The sequence below is a fragment of the Dendronephthya gigantea genome, unplaced genomic scaffold (assembly GCF_004324835.1).
Source record: "Dendronephthya gigantea isolate DGI-Jeju-01 unplaced genomic scaffold, DenGig_1.0 000019F, whole genome shotgun sequence".
In the NCBI taxonomy this organism is placed as follows: domain Eukaryota; kingdom Metazoa; phylum Cnidaria; class Anthozoa; order Malacalcyonacea; family Nephtheidae; genus Dendronephthya; species Dendronephthya gigantea.
This window is the reverse complement of record NW_021163029.1, coordinates 1,811,784-1,834,817: the sequence shown is the minus strand read 5'-3', so window position 1 is coordinate 1,834,817 and position 23,034 is coordinate 1,811,784. Positions and strand designations below refer to the sequence as shown.

The following is a 23,034-nucleotide window of genomic DNA, read 5'->3' as shown; positions in this document are numbered from 1 at the left end:
TATGAACGATGATATAAAACGTGTAACAGACATTTCCAATGATTAAATTGCTCAAAAACCTCGTTAAAAAATTGAAGTTAAAAGACCCGAGTGAGTTAACGTTAAAATCTTCCATTTACGGTCCCGCCCACATGTATCTAAATGAATTTAAAAACGGATAAATCAGTGCTTTTTTCTGTCTGTGCCCGTGCAGTATATCGTCTTTTCTGAATCGTTTTTGCCGTTCACAAAAACGATTGCCGTGAACGCAAAAACGAATTAAAACCTAAAGCTCTATGACATTCCTTACTGAGCGTCCCAGTTCTGATTCATCGTTCATTACAGTTCCTGTCTTTGATTTTTGGTGAATTTTTTTCTACTAATTATTATCTAATTTGCAACTGTAACAACGTGTTTGATTTTTGAAGTTATTCTAATTTATTTTACTCGGAAAAACAAGCATAACTTGAAAGGAACAATTCCTACATTTATGGGCACAATATTGTGATATGCCCGTACTACAATTTGGGTCTCAAAGGTAAACCGGTTTCCATAAAAAAGTAACTAAGTATAAGTAAACTCTACCGCTCTTTTAAAAACCCATATATATAATTATATATATATATATATATATAATATATATATATATAATTATATAGAATTACAGGAGCTTTATGAACTACTACCAACTTATAGTCTATTAGTCAAGAACCTTAATCATGTTAATACAGTAATTATCAAATACAATATGCTGATATAATTATGCTGTGAAATCTACTAATTATTTTATTGATTTACTGTTTTTCAACTATATACTGCAACGTTAGAAAGTTTTGTAAACTTATTGTGTCCATTTTCGTGTCCAGTTAATCAAATCATCTTGTGGATATAGGCCGTTTTAGTTTGTTTCAATCTTCAAATTCCAAGGGGTAGGTTATTTGGCGATTTCTGTTCCAGGAATAAAGAACCTTCTCGCGTGGATTGTATGTAACCATGCTGTTGTAGGTAAACTTGTTGAGAAATGAAATGCCTGGTGTAGTCGCAGTTCTGGTAGATGTGTCGTAGGCGTAGTTAACGGTTGTTGTAACTGCACTGAAACTATCAATACTGTATACAATTCCACACGCCACAAATGCATTTCCCATGCTTTTCATGGCTTTAGTCGAAACCGGACAGTAAGTATGTATCGCTCCGAGAGTTAAAGGATCAAGCTGTGTAGCACACAGCTTTCCACCGTAACTCGAGTGGCCATACAGAACCCACAAACCACTTTCGTCCACTGATAGGTCCATTGTGTTGTAACCACCCCAATGATAATAATACTTTCGTGGCGATACATTTCCGCTTGGAGTTTTCTCTCTGGTGACGGTTTCCTTAACTAGGTCATACTGCACGATATTTTTTGTGTTCGCCCTGTAAATAGATTTTAACAGTGCTAGGTTTGCCAATAACCACTATTTGAAAATCTCTCCGTTATACGACGAATCTCCTGACGAATCGAAAAATTATACTTTTTCAAACTAAACAAAGAAATAACGTAGATGACGAATTCACCAACCTGTTAAAATAGAGATACCTTCCATAGACAACAGAACCCGTACCATCAATGTTATATGGTAGAATGTAGGTTTTAGCAACCTCTCCAGCCTTGAAGTAATCCATACTCTCAAATTCCAACACTTTATTTCCATGATGACCATTGATGTACCAAATTTTTTCAGGACCCAGCAACCCCAAGGGATCTCTCATCCATGTTCCGTACGTACTTCCAGAATGATGATGCACGATTGGTTCACCCACTTTTTTGATTTTGCGACACTTATCTAAGCAGGCGAATCATCATACATTCAAAAAGCCTGTCATCATGCATGCCTTTGTAAAAACCGTGAAGCTGCTTGGCAATTTATAGCAAGCGTTTCGCATGCAACAATATGAATAGAAGAATTGGTATATCTCTGCATGACAATGACCAATTAGAAGACACCTGGTGTGATTTTTTGCTGCAATGACCGTCTATATAAAGCTGATCTAGGCGGAGGTTTGATTTCCTATGTACAAATGCATATACCGTATACATGCAGTAGTTGAGTTTTGGCATACGGCACGCGAGCACATATTCGCACAGCGAAGGCGAAACTTTATTGAAACACTACTCATGAATAAAAAAGCGTCGTCAATATTAGACACTATTATATACCTTTTGAATTTTCGTTCACTTCGTTTTTCAAATTCTCTAAAGCCTTGCGTTTCTTGGCAGCTTCCTCAAGTAACTTAAACCAATATTAATAAACACATTGTTTTGACACCCTAATATATTATGCTACATGGTTGGCACTGTTAGAAGATTAATATAATTCAATTTCTCATTTCTATTATGTAGTTGTAGATAAGCCGTTGTATATAACTTCAGAACTTCTAATCCATATTTGGCAATTAAAAAATCTGTTTTACACTTTGAATTTCCTAAAATTATATTCCTATTTCCTTTACAGCTTAAAATATGTAATAATTTATTATTAAAGAGTAATTCAAGCCTCTCCTACTCACACGTAGCGTGGCTAATTCCATACTGGCTTCTCCAAAACTTTCCTTTTTAGTTTTACCGATAGCGCGCTTAATATCTGCAGCTTTCGTGCTGTCATCGTTGTCCTCTTCTATCTCGCCAAGCTCGATCGGCATTTCATCTTTATTGTACTCGCCATTAATGAACTTGGCTTCGTTACTCTATAATATATGTATATATTCTGACATTATTCATCTTGGCACAGGCAACTTGCAAAATTCCAAACTCTGTGGCAAACATTTCGCTGAAGTGCCCTTGCCTTTCGTAATTTTCAGTTTGTCGGAATTATTTATGATAACATGCAATTTAAGCTAGTAAATAAAAAACGGTCAGAAAATGTTTCCTGCAGAGGAATTAAGGGTATGGAATTATGATCTGATAACTGCATGAAATAAATGAATATACGACTAAAAACAAGGGTCATTTTCGTCGAGAAACTTTTTGGATTATTGTACTATTCCTTTCCAAAAGCTGTGCCTTAGCTAGACCTCATAAGTAGCAGGGAGGGTATAGTTGTGCATAATTCATACATATATTTATATATTATGTTTTCAAAATATGTTTACATACCGCAGGACCAATAGTTTTCAAAATAAATCAGTAAGAAACAAGACATATATGTATATCATCATGGCATGCATGCACCCCCCAATTAAAGCGCTTAGCTGGAGAGAGAACCGGCATACTTACTTTTAACAGAAATGCTTGCGCCAAAACGAGTACCAAGATTTTCATATACATTATACACAACAGACGTCAATTATTCAGTGCACTTTTTCCTATCAAACGTGATTAAAAAAGATTGTACTTGGAACCCAGTAAAGGGTCTCCGAGCATACGAATGAGTAAGCTAAGCGCGCAGTCGCGTAAATTTATCATGAATTACGTCATGCATGTGAGGAGAAGGCTCTCTTAGCAGAATGTTAAAACGTTTTTGTGAGTTGCACATCAATTATCACTCACCACAGTAAAATATTTCAGTAATAATTTCATGCCCAGAATTCACGAATATAATCCTTGTCTAGATCTATTCCTTTAGTACAGTTAGGTAATGGTTATAGGTCAGTTTAACATCAAAAGTTAGGATTACGAATCAAATTTTAAGGGAACTTCTTTCGTTTGCGTTTCGACAAGATTTCACTCATTTAAAAAAATTCCGAAAATTGCTAAATTAATTTCAATTCATATATCAGTAAAAAATATAAAAACTGAATTCTGTCGGGCTGCATTTATTGCATTTATTTGACTGAAGTAGAGGTGAAAGTATGAAGTTATGACGCAGGTTCGCGTAGAATTAGCAATAAAATATTAGAGTGGTCTGAGTGGATGTATATAAGGTATAGATGGATATGATCGTTTACACGCATATATGGGCATATAATGGTCGGACTTAACGTTAAAATGTGTATATGCAAGTGTAAAACATTGCACCATCATATATATAATTAAATATAAAATATAGATTCAACTTACCAACAGATTAGTATGCTCTCTTCAGGATGGATTCTGTATTCTGTTGCATCGAACCTGCGAACATACTTTTTATGATTCCGCATATGCGGAAATAAAGTCGGAACGCTTAACTTCCGCTTAAAATTTGGTTTACAATTGATATGCACACATGGTAATTTAAACAGAAATTATTAGGTATATAATTTTATATAGCAAAGAAAGGAATTTCAATTAATATGATGTAGCTAACGGCAACATGAAAAACAGAACGGACACGCATTATGTATCAAGTATATACTTGGTGCTTGAATAGCCATTTGCCATTCACTGCATGATCTTCCAAAATTTACAGGAAAATAATGGAACGTTATGAGATCGACATCGCTCCTGAAAAATATGCATAAAAATTCCCCGAAAAAAAAATACAGAGGTGTTTTACATGATTTATCAGTTATTTTGCATAATTTTATGGCGATTTAGCATTATTGTTTTAGCCGTTGATCGTCCAGTAGGCTAGTGATTGAATAGATTGAACGACAGGAAATGAAACGATATAATATTTACTGCATTGATGATCGATATATACTACTTTAATATAGTCAATAATTTGCCCTTGGTATATACGAGGTTGGGTATATAAGCTACCTACTGCGAGGTTGTTTTCTATAAGGATCGCTACTGAGATTATAATTTTGCTTTTTTTACCGAATAATTATTTTTGAGGTTTATGAAAGTCAAGACTACTACAATGTTTGTACAATTTCAAGAAATACAATGTTTGATTTATCGAAAATTCAAATCTATCCTCAGACGTTGGATTGTTGAATGATTTAGATTTTTTCACACTTTTGTTTTCACAGACACTGAATCCTAATCTAACTATGATCTAATAATGCGTATATTAGCACGCTCATTAGACATTTTTGACATCAATTATGTATATGTTGAAATTTTCGTTTAAGCTAGTGCATTGTTAATTACAGACTAACATTCGCCCACACCAAATAGCTAGACGAGATCCTGCTGTGAAAAAAATCGGACATATTTTCTTATATCAGTCTTTAATACTTTTACCATATGGCCTTAAATAAATAATGCTCAACCTTGTACATGCTGCTTTGCAAAAACTATTTGACGTTTATAAGGCGTAGCTGTAGTTTTTTGTACATACTGTATACTGTAGTTAATACTTAATTACTTAGTACAAGGAGGCGACAATTATGATTGCAGCCGGGTGAAGCATTAGTGTTAAAACGTCAATACGCATGTATAGTATCGTAAACAACATGGTATCACACCTAGGATCACGAACAATCAGTAAGTCTGCATCTCTCTAGGATTACTCTCAGTGGATTACTCGGATTACTCATAATCGATAATCCTATGGTCTTTCCCAATCCCAATGCTCATTTCAAATAACCGCGCGTCAAAAAAATCAGGCAAGATGGCGGAAAAAACACGAGCTGCCAATGCGAAGAAAAAAGATAAAACAGCGGCAGAATTGATGTCGGAACTCGCTGCTTTGCTAGACAAGGATGAGAAGGAAAAGAAAGAGAAAAAGAGAAGCAATAAGTCTGTTTTCTTCGAGCGATGCCCGACTACAGGGGAGCGTGTTTATTTCTCGAAACGTCGAAAACAGACGAAGTCAAGGCGAAGTTTAGCAGTGCCATCCTCATCTCAACATCATGATCAAGGGAAAACTAGCGCGGAAAATGTTGATGATGATATTAATACAGGTAAGTGAAAATTACATGCAAATCAATCAAATACCACATGTAGACAGTCAGACACTTTTACACTTTGATTGTATATATATGAGAAAAAAAAAACAGTATAAATATTTTCATCATAAAATTTTAAACCAAACATGAACTGTACAATCTATGAAGTCACTATCTATAAAGTGACTGCATGCATGGATGGTTTGCATTAATGCAACATACATGGCTCTTCCCCATGCAATCAGCATTCAAAGCTTATACAAATGTTATAAATGCTTGTTATAAATAAAAGGTAATTATTTTTCATTGCCTAGAAGTGGTGTAAACTTTTTTCTAAGCACAAAAAAGGTGGGGTTGGAAAATTTTTAGAATTAAAATATTTTTTCCTCATCCCCACTCTTGCCATAAATAATGACTGGCCTTGTAAACACCAAAATTATATCACTTGGTGCCTTATATCAATTCTTATTGCTTGGTTGTCATGTCCCTAGTGACTAAGAACTTCAATTTGCTTCATTGAACCCTGTCAATCCCAGTTCACATGCAGAGATCAATCCCACAAATGATTATATATATAGATGTTATATATTTGCAATCAAAGTGATATATAACCACAGCTGTCAACCAGAACTTATTGTTAAGTACTATGTGATATTGTATAGTTAATAATTAATGCATACAAACATTCAGTAATGTCTAATACGAAATTTCCATATTCTAATATACTGTAAATCAGTCATAAATAAAAAATAACCAAATCACAAGACCTCCACCCAAGCTTTTTGTTGATACTATTGCCAGATTGCCAGCATAGCTTCTGACATCAAAAATACCTTGTGTAAAGTGATGAGTCTATAAGGTGGGTTTATAGGCAGATTCTTTAAAACAGCTTGTGTGCATGTGATCTATGAGAGATGTTACTTGAAGATATAAATAAAAGTATTTAGCATATTTTATTACTCCCTTCGTCAAGAAGGTAGAAAGCAGTAATATTCAAGGCTTAAATACTTTATAAGTATGCAGACGACAAAACCACATATGCCCACTTACACATGCCGATTGTTTTGTAGAGCATACATCACCACACTAGTTGTGTCTTGGTGCTTTGGCTATCAAACCGTCCCTATACATATTTTCAGCTGCTCTTTTTTAACCAAAAGTGCCCTGGATCACCCTTGGGAGTGAGTTTAATAATTTTTCACTGTATGTGTTGGCTTCGCGTTTCCTAACAAATATACGCAATTTCCTATCATTTGCCCACTCAAATCACTATGAAGTATGGTTAAACCTACCAATAGCTTTTTGTTGTTGTTTAAACATACATGTACTCACTGTCATGTAGTTGTATTGATATTGCTTATTATTAGTTGTTATTATATATATATATATATATATATATATATATATATATATATATATATATATATATATATATATATATATCTATATATATATTAACATTTTGTATTTTATCGAACAATAATAGTGACAAAATATTTGAATAATAGTGACAAATACAATGCTTCAATGCCTCTTGAAAGGTCGCATATGAAGGTGACATGCATACACAGAACGATTATATTAACTACCAATCACTTATCTTCTCGAACTAGCTTCATTTTGTTTTGTAATTTCACTAAGTTTTTCAGCGACCATAAACCACATAAACAACGGAAGACGAAAAGAAACCGGAAGTTTTAATTAATAATTTCAAAGTTAATAATAGAATCCATGTAATACGGACGTGCTATTGGCTTGCTACCTTTGCTACCCAATTAGAGCTCTGATCAATAGAAAACAACCTTGTTCCATAGTTAGGGGCCATTCACAAAATACGTGACGCCGTAGGGGGTGGGGGGGTGTGTGTGTCGCTATAGTGCCGCATGATAACACATTGGGGTGGGGAGTGGGGTTAACTGCAACGTCACGGGACATTACAAATATCTGTAGACTCTCGACAATACATGGATATGTCTTTAAAATTAAATTGACTACCACATGAAGTACGACAGAGGAATTAGAGTGGCACATGATCCGTTATGATTTGCATTACATGAAGTAGCGCACGCACTCATAATTAAAAATGTCAATGATCTCTTAGGGCCTGTTTACATGGAGCCGAGTTACCCGGCTAACCGAGTTACTCGGCAGCACCGAGTTCTCGCCTGTTCTATATATTGTATGGATATCTCGGTTGACTGTTTATATGGCGCATCCGAGTAACTCGGCGTGCCGAGTTCTCGGCAAACTGTGCCGGGTTCTCGGCAAGGCGAGTTACTCGGTTATACCATGTAAACACTTTGCAACGGGAAACTCGGCTAGGCGAGTAGAATATTCGCCAAACACGCATGCGCGTTTACGTTTCATTTACCACCATTGTAAAAACCTTTTTGAAATTTCGCGCCCTACATAGTAAGTACGTCATGTAATTACAATGTACCGTAACAAATGCCGAGTTACCCGGTTCCATATAAACACAGTACCGTTTTGTCCCGGCAAGACGAGTAACTCGGTTACCCGGGTAACTCGGCTCCATGTAAACAGACCCTTACACGCGCGAAAACGCTCAGGTTGATGCAAGTTGATATAAACAGGATGGAGCAATGTTGTGCTGCCCACATTGTTCAGAGTTGTTATCAATATTGAACAATATTGTTGCACCGGATTCAGTTTCAACAATATTGTTCAATGTTGATAACAACTTTGAACAATGTGGGCAGCACAACATTGCTCCATCCTGTTTATATCAACCTGAGTTGCATCAACCTGAGCGTTTTAGGCGTGTATGTATAAAATATATACAAGGTTGGCAAGTATATTACTGTATAGAAATGATATATCAATAAAAAAATACATCAAAAACACTTTAAACATGTATCCTTAAATTTTTTGGTCTTAAATCACACCAAAAAGGCTGAATTTATTGAAAATTCGTCAAATATTTTTCAAAACCATGCGGGATGATAGTTGCCTGCCTTACGTCAAAGATTTATGCCCTGTGATTGGCTGACTTTGGCGATTCGCCCAAGCAACGCCGACGTCAACCCAGTGTCAGCCAATCACAGGGCATAATTTTTTTAAAATGTTCCATGAAATAAAACATATAAACAATTATTAGATGAGGTTTTTGTGACATGCAACACTTACCTCGACCTTGATAACTCTGCATATCACAAAAACCGAATTCAATAATTGTTTTATTATACATTTGAAGAATAGTAAACATAGTATTAACGAATGAAAAACCTTATTTAATAGCAACATCCAAAAATACATCAATTATTAATACATAAATACATTCAAATGAATACCGCTTGTTAACCACCGCAGGCTCACTTGCAAATAACTCAGTTATCTACTAGCAGAAGCCAATCAAATTGCTTTTACTAATATAATGTATAATAATATTATACATACGATATTTGATTCAAATGTGCATATTTGCACATCCCTTGGGTTAAATTTTCTGATTCATAATTGTGCATCATCCATACTATTCAGGCAGAGTGGCAGTGCCATTTTATGATTGAATATTATACTAATCTTACAGTACATACACTCTGTATTAAATTTCATTTACCTAGTCTTAATTTTGGTCTAAAAGCCAGAGCATATGTATTGGTTTCAAAATGCTTCTATGTTTACATTTAAATCTTATCTCGTTGACTGGGTTTTTACTTGTACAATCATGTATGTCAACCAATTGACATATTAGAACATCACCTAATTGTAATTCAGTTGGTCTGATCGATGAATTTATAACAAAATTGAAAAAGTCACAAACTCATTCTTCTAGTAAAGTAAAAAGCAAATTCCGAACAAACAAGACATCTTGAGAATCAAAATATAATTCAAACAAGACACAGATTGAGACTGTAAATTTTCGACTTTATTACAAAGTCATCTTCATCTGAAGATGACTTTGTAATAAAGTCGAAAATTTACAGTCTCAATCTGTGTCTTGTTTGAATTATATTTTGATTCTCAAGATGTCTTGTTTGTTCGGAATTTGCTTTTTACTTTACTTTCTTAAATTGTCGGCTGGTCATGGTTTTTCATTCTTCTAGCTTCAACTCACTTCTTAATTGGGTTTCAATATGCTGAATTTATATTATGTTTTGCATTATATTTTTTTGGCAATTGTTCGCTGCTATTGACCTTTACAATAAACACTGGCTTATTTACCTTAATGATAAAAAGTTGAATAGGTAGAGCATACAAATCATTTATATTTTCTTTTACAAATAAAAAATAGGGTTTTTTCTTGACAGACATACTGATGTTTGGCAAATTTTCTCCCAATAAAGCATGGTTCTCTTTCCAGCAGATTTTTGAATGAAAATTGGAAGGCTTTTCACTTTACACACTGCTGAAGCCCACACAAGTGAGAGAAAACTTGATACCTTTGCCTTTATATTGTAGCCTTTAGCACAGAATGAAAACATTTTTGGTTGTTTGAAGTAGTGATTTTATTAATCTTAATTTAGTGCCTACTACATACAATAAGTTACCGCATGTAAGAATAAGTTCAAGCTGGTGTTCTACCATCGAAAGAGTACGAAGACACAAGTATACCGGGTGTCTCAAAAAAAAGTACCGGTGTTTGATTTAATATAATGTAAAAACTATACCAGGTATGGCTTTCAAATAAGTTTTATAGTATTAAGAAAATGCTAACTTAAATTTTGGTATACAGTGCTAGATCTTTCACCACATATTGGGTGAGATATAAGTGTTTTAAGCCAAAGTTCAGTTTTAAAACTGGCGAAAAATCAATTAAAACGGCTTAATAAATTTATTTGAAGACATTTTCTATTTTTTTCGCGAGTTCTGAAAATTTTAAAGAAGTTAGCTTCAATCTTGTATTATTTTATGGTTTACATAAAATACTTTGACCTTTGTTCCTTGTGGGAAATGAAAAATGCCAACATTTCTCGTCCAAAGTTCGCCGATTGCTTTGATTTCCCTCATGGGACCTCTTGCATGCAAGCGAATTAGGATATCGTTATTTTATACCAAGTTGAATATGCCTCAGCTAACGAAAGATCAAAGAGTTTGGGTTTGTATTGAGTATGCAAGGGTAAATAATGCCGAAGAGGTAAGAAGGCGATGGCTAGGACGTTGGCCAGGTGATCGTGCTCCGACTAGAGCAGCAATTAAAAGAACGTACGACAAATTTTTGACAGAAGGCACGTGTCTTAACCTCAATAAAGGACGGAGTGGAAGGACGAGAACTGGAAGAACGATGGAAAACATTGACCTAGTCTGACAATCTCTGCTAGAAAATGGACAACGTTCCACCCGAAGAAATGGTCTTGGATCAACAAATCTGGAACGTCCCGCATGAGCAGCAGCCTAAGAATTTGAGACAGCTTCGCCAGGCAGTTATCTTAGCGTGCCAAAGTTTAGATGCACAAATGGTACAAAACGCTTTTTCTGGCATGGTTAATAGAGCACGACGTTGTATAGGTGTTCAAGGACATGCTTTTTCAGATGAATAAACCATCGAATGTGTTAATATTATTTATCATGCGTTGTGTTGACAAGAACAGCAATTTAATTAAATGCTATTTTGATCGGCTGATTTAATGTAATTTTAAGCATTTTCAAAATTGCTCCTTCGAAATGAAACTGTATTATTTCATTCAGTATTGCTCAAATATATTCAAGTCATATATCAAAATTTTATTTAGGCCTTTCTGAATTCAGTGAAGTCTATTCGATTGAAACTCCTTATTCAGTTTTAAAGGTATAACAAATCAAACACCGATACTTTTTTATGAGACACCCGGTAGTAGAATCCGGGCATGTTTTAACGGAATGTTTTATTGCCGTTTATGCCGATACTAAACTTACTAAAAATTTCCAACATACACCTTTTTGAAATCATGTTCTAAAAACATTCGAAAAAAATATTGAAAACATGAATTATTCATAATTTACAATCATACCTGTGCTAACATCTGCGCTTACGCTACCGGGGGGGAACGGGGAAGAGTATGTGTGCGATTTGTGTTCCAGAATATATGATTATGAGTAATCCTAGAGAGATGCAGACTTACTGATTATAGGTAATCCTAGGTGTGATACCATGTTGTACGAAGGCCTATATGTTACAACCTCGTTCCCAGTGCCTTTTGGGACTTTATAGGGGGTTGGGACTGGGGTGAGGAGATAACTTTTCCTTATTTTTAGACTCGTTTTGTGTGAACCAGGCCACAGCTAAACCAGTACTTTCACACACTGACTGCATCGTTTCCCCTTTGTACTGTAGTAACTGATCAAGAATCGGTGTATCATTATACGTGGACGACGACAGATTGAGCACCTTATCATTGTAGATAAATCATGTGGAAATTGGTAATAATGTCGTTCCCACGACTAGTGCAATCCAGACTAATTGATTGCTACAATTATTAGAAATTTAATGTATAAGATGCAATGTCTTGCTTTTTTACACCAATTTGAGAATGTGATAAAACATCCAAGGAAAAAAGCGCAAATGGCAAGGAATTTGATACAGCCAGCAGTTGTTGTTTTAGCGGCGGGCGCACACGAGTATGTCGTAACTCTGCGAATTCAAAATGCTGCCTAATTTAGTAATATCTCTTATATCAAGTCAAATTGCATAACGGGAAATAATGCTAAACGTTATGTTAAAAGTCATATTTGTTTCGCGTAGCGTAGCGTGGCGATCTAATTTTGACAATTGAATGCAAATTTGAAACTTATGACAATGGTTTATTTCTTTAGAAATTAATTGTCTATGCAGTGAATTAAGTGAATGAAACCAAAACATTAACCAGGAATAGGTAGGTTCGTAACATAGCTACGAGAAAACTCTGTACAGTCGGTTGTGATTACTTGCATAATGACGATATTACACGGACCTAAACTTGTCATGCAGCTCGCAAATTGCCAATAAATATGGCGGATATCATTATTTGTCGTCGTATATTTGCAACCGGTTTAGTTATTCAAAATACGCCTTGTTATGGCTCTTTGTTATTGCTTGAACACTCTGTCTATACACTGAGAATGTTGTGGGAGACATACAACTGATTCAGAGAAAAAATATCAAAGTTAATATATATTTCTCGCATTTTGCCGTATTTTTCTTGTACATTTCTCGCAATGTCGGCATACTATGAATACGATAAACCACAATTTTACAGACTTTTGCAAATGCCAAAAGGTCATTCCATCTTAAGGTGCTGTTACTGTGTTACACTATGCAATTGTCCATGCAACTTGCAATGCAATAATGATTTTGTGGGATGCCTTAATTTGTGAACAGTGTTCGAAATGCTAAGAAATCGTTAGAAGATAAGACATTTTCTTATTTGTCAACTTTAGATGCCTAGAATTGTAGACGTAGAATTGTATGGCGTGGAGGAAAATCCAAATTAATGGCGTGGAGGAAAATCCAACTTATAAATAGAGAAATTAAGTCAGTGAATATTTGGGATCCGTTTTAAATTTATGAACAATTCGTATGGTATTATCAGCTAAGTTATTTATTGTAAACTGATAAGTAATTTGTTCGAAATAGATGTCCCAGAGTTAGCTGGATATCTTGGTTATCTCCAAAATTGAAAGGCTACTCACATGTACGCAAAGCGTACCTACTTTTATATCTGCCCTTGCGCATATATATTGCTATTGGGTTGATACGCCCTGTTATGGCGTTCCGATCTGGTCAAAATTATATATACTGTTTAATCTCGAAACATTGCTGCAGAAAAGACAACACAGGCCTTTGCTACTCATGGAATTAAATCGGCAATATTTAAAAAGTACAGGATTAATTTAGTTAACAGGGAACGAAAATTATGTAGAGCGAAGTATTATCAACTAAATATTCATAGGTTGAAAGATAAACACCCAAAGAAATGGTGGTCTGAAATTATACGTATCTCCAAGCTTGCAACCAAACGGAAACCGATAAGTTTAGCCAATGTTGAAACGTTTTCTAGCCTTACACTCCCGGATGAAGTGATCGGAAGAATCCGTTCTGCTTTTCCTCAGATCATTCAGTATGACGCTGGAATTGAAATTATTCCTTCACCACACATAATAGGGGTCAGATAGATCATTGTGTACCCATAAAAAATGTGAAAAGGAAGTTAAAAACGAATTTAGATTTATCTATTGTTCATGAGAAGTTATCTCTTAAATGGTATTTAAATGCTACGTTATTTTAGACGGTATTTCAGGCCAGAAAGGTCTGCGTGTTTTGTGACCTTTTAACCAACAGTTGACTGACAAGTTAATCACTTAAGACATTTCTATAGAGTGGTCCAAGACACAACGAAGATTTTACATGATTTTGGTGAATTTTTTCCTACTAATTATTATCTAATTTGCAACAGTAACAACGTGTTTGATTTTTGAAGTTATTCTAATTTATTTTACTTGGAAAAACAAGCATAACTTGTGAGGAACAATTCCTACATTTATGGGCAAAATATTGTGACACGCTCGTACTATAATTTAGGTCTCAAAGGTAAACCGGTTTCCATAAAAAAGTAACCAAGTAAGTAAACTCTACATTCTCTTTTTAAAACCCATATATTTAGAATTATACGAGCTATATGAACTACTACCAGCTCATAGTCTATTAGTTTAGAACGTGAATCATGTTACAGTAATTATCAAATACAATATGCTGATATATAATTATGCTGTGAAATCTACTAATTATTTTACTGATTTACTGTTTTTCAACTATATATTGCAACGTTAGAAAGTTTTGTAAACTTATTGTGTCCATTTTCGTGTCCAGTTAATCAAATCATCTTGTGGATATAGGCCGTTTTAGTTTGTTTCAATCTTCAAATTCCAAGGGGTAGGTTATTTGGCGATTTTTGTTCCAGGAATAAAGAACCTTCTCGCGTGGATTGTATGTAACCATGCTGTTGTAGGTAAACTTGTTGAGAAATGAAATGCCTGGTGTAGTCGCAGTTCTGGTAGATGTGTCGTAGGCGTAGTTAATGGTTGTTGTAACTGCACTGTAACTATCAATACTGTATACAATTCCACACGCCACAAATGCATTTCCCATGCTTCTCATGGCTTTAGTCGAAACCGGGCAATAAGTATGTATCGCTCCGAGAGTTAAAGGATCGAGCTGTGTAGCACACAGCTTTCCACTGTAACTCGAGTGGCCATACAGAACCCACAAACCACTTTCGTCCACCGATAGGTCCATTGTTGTGTAGCCACCCCAACTATAATAATACTTTCGTGGCGATACATTTCCGCTTGGAGTTTTCTCTCTGGTGACGATTTCCTTAACTAGGTCATACTGCACGATACTTTTTGTGTTCGCCCTGTAAATAGATTTTAACATAGGTTTGCCAATGACCACTATTTTAAAATCTTTCCGTTATACGACGAATGTCCTGACGAAAAATTATACTTTTTCAAATAAACAAAAAAATAACGTCGATGACGAATTTACCAACCTGTTAAAATAGAGATACCTTCCATAGACAACAGAACCCGTACCATCAATGTGATATGGTAGAATGTAGGTTTTAGCAACCTCTCCAGCCTTGAAGTGATCCATACTCTCAAATTCCAACACTTTATTTCCATAATAACCATTGATGTACCAAATTTTTTCAGGACCCAGCAACCCCAGGGGATCTCTCATCCATGCTCCATAAGTACTTCCAGAATGTTGATGCACGATTGGTTCACCCACTTTTTTGATTTTGCGACAATTATCTAAACAGACGAATCCATAGAGATTATATAAATAACACTAGCGGGGGCATCGAGGAGAAATTGGGGAGCGCGTTATTGTTCACTCATTCACAATTTCCGAGGCCAAAATATGTCGTTGTTAACGAGTTTTTTTTATTTCTAAATGGTTTTTCCCTAAAATATCATTTCAGGATGTCTAAGGTAGTAAAACCAGTTCGAAAAAACACTGTTTTTCCTTAAAAAACCGGTAAAGCAACTTAAAAAACAAATATAATTTTTTTAATACAAACCATATAGGCAGCCCAATGGCAAATGGTTTTATTTGAAATAAAAGTGCACTAAAACATTGAAAATTAGAACAAAGCTATCCGTATTTTGATTAAACTGAAACATGTATCATTCATGCTAACTAAAATCCTGACATCCCGTGTATTACACAACGGGCGAATCGTGTGCTTCACAGTGTTCAGGCAATATACTATATAATGCCTACATTGCCTGACAGTACATTGCCTGAACACTGTGAGGCACACGATTCGCCCGTATACATTTTTAGTTAGCATGAATAAATGATACATGTTTCAGTTTAATCAAAATACGGATAGCTTTGTTCTTATTTTCCATGTTTGAGTGCACTTTTATTTCAAATAAGACCATTCGCCATTGGGCTGCCTATGTACAAACCTTAGTTGTTGCTAACGTCATTGCTAAGGAGGCATTGATCTAGCCAATCAGTGCTTGGCTTACCATCCGGGACTTGAATTTGCCCCCCATTATCGTGCTCCCTTTTTCGACAGATGTTTTTGATACCAATGCCTCCTCTAGTGTTATTTATAATCTCTATGGACGAATCATCATACATTCAAAAAGCCTGTCATCATATGCGTGCATGCCTTTGTAAGACCGTGAAGTGTGGCAATTCATAGTAGCAAGCGTTTCGGAACAATATGAATAGAAGAATTGGTATATCTTTGCATGACAATGACCAATCAGAAGACACCTGGTGTGATTTTTTGCCACAATGACCGTCTATAAAGCTGATCTAGGTGGAGGGTTGATTTCCTATACAAGTATATATATACATGCATGCATACTGTATATTTGCGTTTTGGCATACTGCACGCGAGCACGTGAACGCACAGCCAGGGTAAAACTTTATTGAAACACTACATGAATAAAGAAGTGTCAATATTAGACACTATTATATACCTTCTGAATTTTCGTTCACTTCGTTCTTCAAATTTTCTAAAGCCTTGCGTTTCCTGGAAGCTTCTTCAAGTAACTTAAACCAATATTAATAAACACATTGTGTTGACACCCTAATATTTTATGCTACATGGTTGGCACTGTTAGAAGATTAATATAATTCAATTTCACATTTCTATTATATAGTTGTATGTAAGCCGTTGTAAATAACTTCACAGTTTAAACTAATCCATATTTGACAATTAATAAATCTGTTTACATGCACTTTAAATTTCCTAAAATTATATTCCCATTTCCTTTACACCTTAAAATATGGAACAAATTATTAAAGAGTAATTCAACCCCCTCTCACTCACATGTAGCCTGGCTAATTCAATACTGGCTTCTCCAAAACTTTCCTTTTTAGGTTCACCGATAGCGCGCTTGATATCTGCAGCTTTCGTGCGGTCATTCTTGTTGTCCTCTTCTATCTCGCCAAGCTCGGTCGGCATTTCATCTTTATTATACTCGTCATTAATGAACTTGGCTTCGTTAACCTATAATATATATATTCTGACATTAATCATAATTTTCATCAGGAAACAGGCAACTTGCAAAATTCCAAACTCTGTGGCAAACATTTCGGTGAACTGCTTTGCTTTTCGTAATTTTCAGTTTGTCTTAATTATGACAACATGCAATTAGGTTAGTAAATCAAAAACGGTCAAAAAATGTTAACTGGAGCCTGTGAAAATTAAAGGTATGGAATTATGATCTGATAACTGAAATAAATTAATATACGACTAAAAATAAGGGTCATTTTCGAGAGTCAACCATTGAAAGCGACCCGAGATAAGAGATCAGACCTGCATTTGGAAAAATACACTCCTCCCTTAATTAGTACCAAAACAACCTAAAACGTTTTGGATTATTGTCGTATTACCTTTCCCAAAGCTGTGCCATAGCTAGACCTCATAAGTAGCAGGGGGGGGGTAGTTGTGCATAATACATGCATATATTTATATATTATGTTTTCAAAATATGTTTACATACCGCAGGACCAATAGTTTTCAAAATAAATCAGTAAGAAACAAGACATATATGTATATCATCATGGCATACACCCCCCAATTAAAGCGCTTAGCTGGAGAGATAACCGGCACACTTACTTTCAACAGAAATGCTTGCGCCAAAACGAGTACCAAGATTTTCATATACATTATACACAACAGACGTCAATTATTCAGTGCACTTTTTCCTATCAAACGCATTAAAAAGATTGTACATGAAACCCTGCAGGATTACAAATCAAATTTTGTAATGTTGGTTAATTTTTGGGGGAGATAAAACATTAAAAATCAGGGTTAACACCACTGCATGGCCGGCTTTGTACGCCCTTAATGCAGCCCGACGATTTAGTCCCATACTAGCTAATGTGTTCATTAACTCCTATCATGTAGTCTTCGGTTGTATGTTTAAGCCGGGTTGGCGCCTTGCAAGGGAACTTCTTTCGTTTGCGTTTCGACAAGATTTCACTCGTTTAAAAAAAATCCCGACAATTGCCTAATTAATTTCAATTCATATGTACTAAAAAATATACAAACTTAACTCTGTCGGGCTGCGTTTATTAGACTGAAGTAGAGGTGAAAGTATAAAGTTGACGCAGATTCGCGTAGGATTGGCAATAAAATATTAGAGTGGATGTATACAACGTAAATGGTATGATCGTTTACACGCATATAATGGGCATATATAATGATCGGACTAAACGTTGAAATGTGCATATATGCAAGTGTGAAACATTATATATATAGTTAAATATAGAATATAGACTCAACTTACCAACAGATTAGCCGGTATGCTCTCTTCAGGGTGGTTTCTGTATTCTGTTGCCTCTAACGTGCGAACATGCGTTTTTATGATTCCGCAATGCCATTGTACGCGTGGGTTCGTTTCAGCAAAATAATGTTAAGGAAATAAAGTCGGAACGTTTAACTTTAGCTTAAAATTTGGTTTACAATTGATGCACGCATGGTAATTCAAAAATGAATTATTAGGTACACAATTTTATATAGCACGTATTTAGCTAGGAAAGGAATTTCAATTAATATGATGTAGCTAACGGCAACATCAAAAACATAACGGACATATTTATTAAGTATGTATCAAGTATATACTTGGTACTTGAATAGCTATTTGCCGTTCACTGCATGATCTTCCAAAATTTACAGCAACATAATGAAACGTTACGAGATCGACATCGCTTCTGAAAATTGTGCATAAAAACTCCCCGAAAAAAAACACAGCGGGTGTTTTACATGATTAAGTTCATAAGTTAATTTGCATAAGGCGATTTAGCATTATTGTTTTAGCCGTCGATCGCACAGTAGGCTGGTGATTGAATAGATCGAACGACAGGAAATGAAAAAATATAATATTTACTGAATTGAAGATCTATATATACTTTAATATAGTCAATAATTTGCCCTTGGTATATACCAATCCCAATAATGTGGAGGCAAAATGCCCTGGGTACGACGTATATGCACTACCTTTTCTATAAGGATTGCTATTGAGATTATAATTTTGCTTTTTTTACAGAATAATTTGTACAATTTCAAGAAATACAATGTATGATTTATCGAAAATTCAAATCTATCCTCAGTCGTTGGATTGTTGCACGATTTAGACTTTTTCGCACTTTTGTTTTCATAGACACCGAACTCCTAATCTAACCCACTGGTATACATCTCCGTTCGATTGTTGCCACATGCCCGATGAATTATGATATAATAATGCATATTAGCATGCTCATTAAACATTTTTGGCAAATTATGTTGAAATTTTCGTTTAAGCTAGTGCATTGTGAATTATAGACAGCATTCGCCCACACCAAATAGCCAGACGAGATCATGCTGTGAAAAAAATTGGACATATTTTTTAATATCAGTCTTTTAATATCAGACTTTTACCATATGGCCTGAAAAAAATAATGCGCTCAACCTTGTACATGCCGCTTTGCAAAAATTATTTGACGTTAAGGCATAGCTGTGGTTTTTTGTACATATTATATACTGTACACACTCACGTGCAGCACATGCCGAACCTTTAATACTTAATTACTTAAGTACAAGAAGGCGACAATTATGGTTGACATGGTCTGCAGCCGAGTGAAGGATTAGTGTTAAAACATCAATACGCATGTATCGTAAAAGGCATATATGTTACAACCTCTTTCCCAGTGCCTTTTGGGACTTTATAAGGGGGTTGCATGGGGGCTGGGGGAGAAGAGAAGAGGAAAGACCCTGGGATCGCGGCCGTTCAAAATGCCCACATTCCATGGGTATTCCTGGTTTTCAATAAGCATAAATTAACGGAATGAATGTACAGAATCGAGGTTGTTGGAGTTTTGCTTTATGCCATTTACCGCACCCTTTGATCGCACCCTAATTATTTGCTCGGTTCGGAATAGTTACAAAATATTTCGCTAATTGCACATAAATTAGAAAAGTCGTTTAACCAATCAGAAGTCAGAATCGGCTGGCCGATCCCAAGGTAAAACGCCTGGAAACGAGGTTGTATATATTAGCTTAAAATGGAGTAATCATGCAAGTCAAATCCGGCGAGTAAACGATGCTGAAATTTGCGTAGAGGTGTTTTGATTGTCAAAGCTACAAAGTCACCACCAGTGCGGTTTGGTCGTTTGAGTTTGTGCTGCAATTTCTTGCTTTATTACACCAATTTGAGAGCGTAATAAAATATCGAAGGAAAAAAGCAATGGCAAAAAATTGAACACAGCCAGCAGTTGTTAGCGGCGGGCGCACAAGAGTATGACGTAACCCTGCTAGATGCTGCCTAATTTAGCCTGAAGAAAAAAGTAATTCATAAAAAGGTAATATCTCTTATATCAAGTCAAATTGCATAACGGGAAATAATGCTAAACGTTATGTTAAATGTCATATTTATTTCGCGTAGCGTAGCGTAGCGTGGCGATCTAATTTTGACAATTGAATGCAAATTTGAAACTTATGATCATGGTTTATTTCTTTAGAAATTAATTGTCTATGCAGTGAATTAAGTGAATGAAACCAAAACATTAACCAGGAATAACTAGGTCTTTTAACATAGCTATGTGAGCAAACTCTGTACAGTCGGTTGTTATACTTGCATAATGACGATATTACATGGACCTAAACTTGTCATGCAGCTCGCAAATTGCCAATAAATATGGCGGATATCACTATTTGTTGTCGTATATTTGCAGCCGGCTTAGTTATTCAAAATACGTTTTGTTATGGCTCTTTGTTATTGCTTGAACACTCTGTCTATACACTGAGAGTATTGTGGGAGACATTATACAACTGATTCAGAGAAAGAATATCAAAGTTAATATATATTTCTCGCATTTTGCCGAATTTTTCTTGTACATTTCTCGCAATATCGGCATACTATGAATAAGTTAAACCACAATTTTACAGACTTTTGCAAATGCCAAAAGGTCATTCCATCTTACGGTGCTGTTACTGTGTTACACTATGCAATTGTCCTTGCAACTTGCAATGAAATAATGCGTTAGAAGATAAGACATTGAACAGTGTTCGAAATGCTAAGAAATCGTTAGAAGATAAGACATCTTTTTATTTGTCAACCTTAGATGCCTTAGACGTAGAATTGTATTGCAAGCTGCATGGATGTTGCATAGTGTAATATAAATCAAATACTATTAATGTTTTACTTCAATGTACTATTTGCCTTTGAAAAGTCAATTAAAAAAATGAAAAAACGGTGAATTGTACTTGTGGTGAGTTGAAATACTATTATATCATAATGTTATGTGCATGTGCGTGGTGTTATACTGTCAGACTGTCAATTAAATGGCGTGGAGAAAAATCCAACCCTATAAATAGAGAATTTAAGTCAGTGAATATTTGGGATCAGTTTTAAATTTATAAACAATTTTTATGGTATTATCAGCTAAGTTATTTATTGTAAACTGATAAGTAATTTGTTTTAAATAGATGTCCCTGAGTTAGCTATCGGATATCTTGGTTATCTCCAAGATTGAAAGTCAAAGACTACCCACATGTAAGCAACGTACCTACTTTTATATCTGCTCTCGCGCATATATATTGCTATTGGGTTGATACGCCCTTTTATGGCGTTCCGATCCGGTCAAAATTATACATACTGTTTAATCAATTTTGAAACATTGCTGCAATGCATCCAAGTTCAAAAAAGTAACCTTATCGAGTTTTTTTTAATGTTCTGATTCCCAGAGAAGTAAGATATTTCCCTGGTAGTTGTTACTTCCACTCATGCGCGTCAATCGAACGTTAATTGAGGGGGACGATATTCATATATTCTGTTATGCCAGCCTGTTTTCTATTAAAAGTGAAAAGATTTTCAAAAGAAATTAGCCAGGCGTAGCAGAATATATGAATATCGTCCCCCTCAATTACCGTTCGATTGACGCCAATGCTTCCACTTTCAATTCGTGAGTGGTTCTCTGGCTAAATCAGCGGCGTAGCTAGTAGGGTGGACATATTCGGCATATTATATTAGGTTATATTACTTAAGAGAAATTTATTTCTATGTCTCCAGTTTGATAAAAGTTCGCTTCTTGAATTCAGGGAACAAAGTTCAGGGTGGTAGATTATGATGAATTTTTCGTGAGTTTGTACAAAGAAATTAGATGTATTACTATAACTCTTGCACTGTTTCATAATACGCCAGCTTATATCACATAATTGACCTTTGACTCCATATATATTTACTTAGCTCTGTTGCATTTCTATAGTGTGACAATTATATCTTGATTTGAATTGGCCTTCGGTATGACCAACATATACGATTCTATATGGTTGGAATCGTTTCTAACAATCGTTGCTTGGTACTACATTGGTTGTTAGACACTGACCATTGAGTGGGCATGAGGATTTATTTCTACAATTACACTGTTTTAGTTTCGTGATAGAATCATCTGTTGACGCGGACTTACTTAGCTACTACCGATTTATTGTGCCCAGAAATTATACTGTGGATGCTAGTCATGCAACTGTAGTTCAGCTTTAAGGTATTCCTGTTGAATATTTTGTTCTTCCAAGCAATTGATGATTGCTTTCCCATAAACCACCCTCTAAACAACTAAACATGCAAGGTATGAACGATGATATGAAACGTGTAATAGACATTTCCAATGATTAATTTGCTCAATAGCCTCGTTAAAAAAATGATGTTACTTAAGCTTTATGACCCTGAGTTAACGTTAAAATCTTCCATTTACCTCCCCGTCCGCATGTATCTAAATGAATTTAAAAAAGTATAAATATACCTTCTTTTCAAAAAATTTGTGCCCATGCACATATCGTCTTTTCTGAGTCGTATTTGCCGTCCACAAAAACGATTGCCGTGAACTCAAAAACG

The 23,034-nt window shown here is 35.3% G+C and overlaps 2 protein-coding genes across 6 annotated transcripts; one reads left to right on the top strand and one right to left on the bottom strand.

The window, feature by feature from the left end:
* Nucleotides 1–651: 651 nt before the first annotated feature.
* Nucleotides 652–18,512, bottom strand: LOC114521078 (noelin-like). 4 transcript variants are annotated; one of them, XM_028541484.1, is made up of 6 exons: nt 18,454–18,512; nt 17,781–17,880; nt 2,527–2,703; nt 2,177–2,249; nt 1,538–1,802; nt 652–1,392 (listed from the first exon to the last, which is right to left on the bottom strand). In XM_028541484.1, exons 2-6 carry the CDS (start codon nt 17,829–17,831, stop codon nt 888–890), a joined length of 1,071 nt encoding a protein of 356 aa, XP_028397285.1. In that variant the 5' UTR covers nt 17,832–17,880; nt 18,454–18,512; the 3' UTR covers nt 652–887. The 4 variants fall into 4 exon arrangements, with proteins under 4 accessions (XP_028397285.1, XP_028397284.1, XP_028397282.1 ...); XM_028541483.1 differs by lacking the exons at nt 17,781–17,880; nt 18,454–18,512 and adding exons at nt 3,233–3,321; nt 4,016–4,207; XM_028541481.1 differs by lacking the exons at nt 652–1,392; nt 1,538–1,802; nt 2,177–2,249; nt 2,527–2,703 and adding exons at nt 14,397–15,047; nt 15,183–15,447; nt 16,636–16,708; nt 16,989–17,168 and having other exon boundaries at nt 17,781–17,879; nt 18,454–18,505.
* LOC114521080 lies at nt 5,343–12,353 on the top strand. 2 transcript variants are annotated; one of them, XM_028541485.1, is made up of 2 exons: nt 5,343–5,730; nt 11,990–12,353. In XM_028541485.1, exons 1-2 carry the CDS (start codon nt 5,397–5,399, stop codon nt 12,037–12,039), a joined length of 384 nt encoding a protein of 127 aa, XP_028397286.1. In that variant the 5' UTR covers nt 5,343–5,396; the 3' UTR covers nt 12,040–12,353. The 2 variants fall into 2 exon arrangements, with proteins under 2 accessions (XP_028397286.1, XP_028397287.1); XM_028541486.1 differs by lacking the exon at nt 11,990–12,353 and adding an exon at nt 6,786–7,083.
* Nucleotides 18,513–23,034: the final 4,522 nt, after the last annotated feature.

Bases quoted from the DNA above. Each gene is read 5' to 3' on its own strand.
- LOC114521080 (XM_028541485.1), top strand. From the start codon at position 5,397: ATGCTCATTTCAAATAACCGCGCGTCAAAAAAATCAGGCAAGATGGCG. The intron at 5,731-11,989 runs GTAAGTGAAAAT...TTTGTACTGTAG, and splicing joins TGATGATGATATTAATACAG to TAACTGATCAAGAATCGGTG.
- LOC114521078 (XM_028541481.1), bottom strand. From the start codon at position 17,831: ATGTATATGAAAATCTTGGTACTCGTTTTGGCGCAAGCATTTCTGTTG. The intron at 15,448-16,635 runs GTATATAATAGT...TCGTCTGTTTAG, and splicing joins AGTGAACGAAAATTCAGAAG to ATAATTGTCGCAAAATCAAA. The intron at 15,048-15,182 runs GTTGGTAAATTC...ATCTATTTACAG, and splicing joins AGGTATCTCTATTTTAACAG to GGCGAACACAAAAAGTATCG.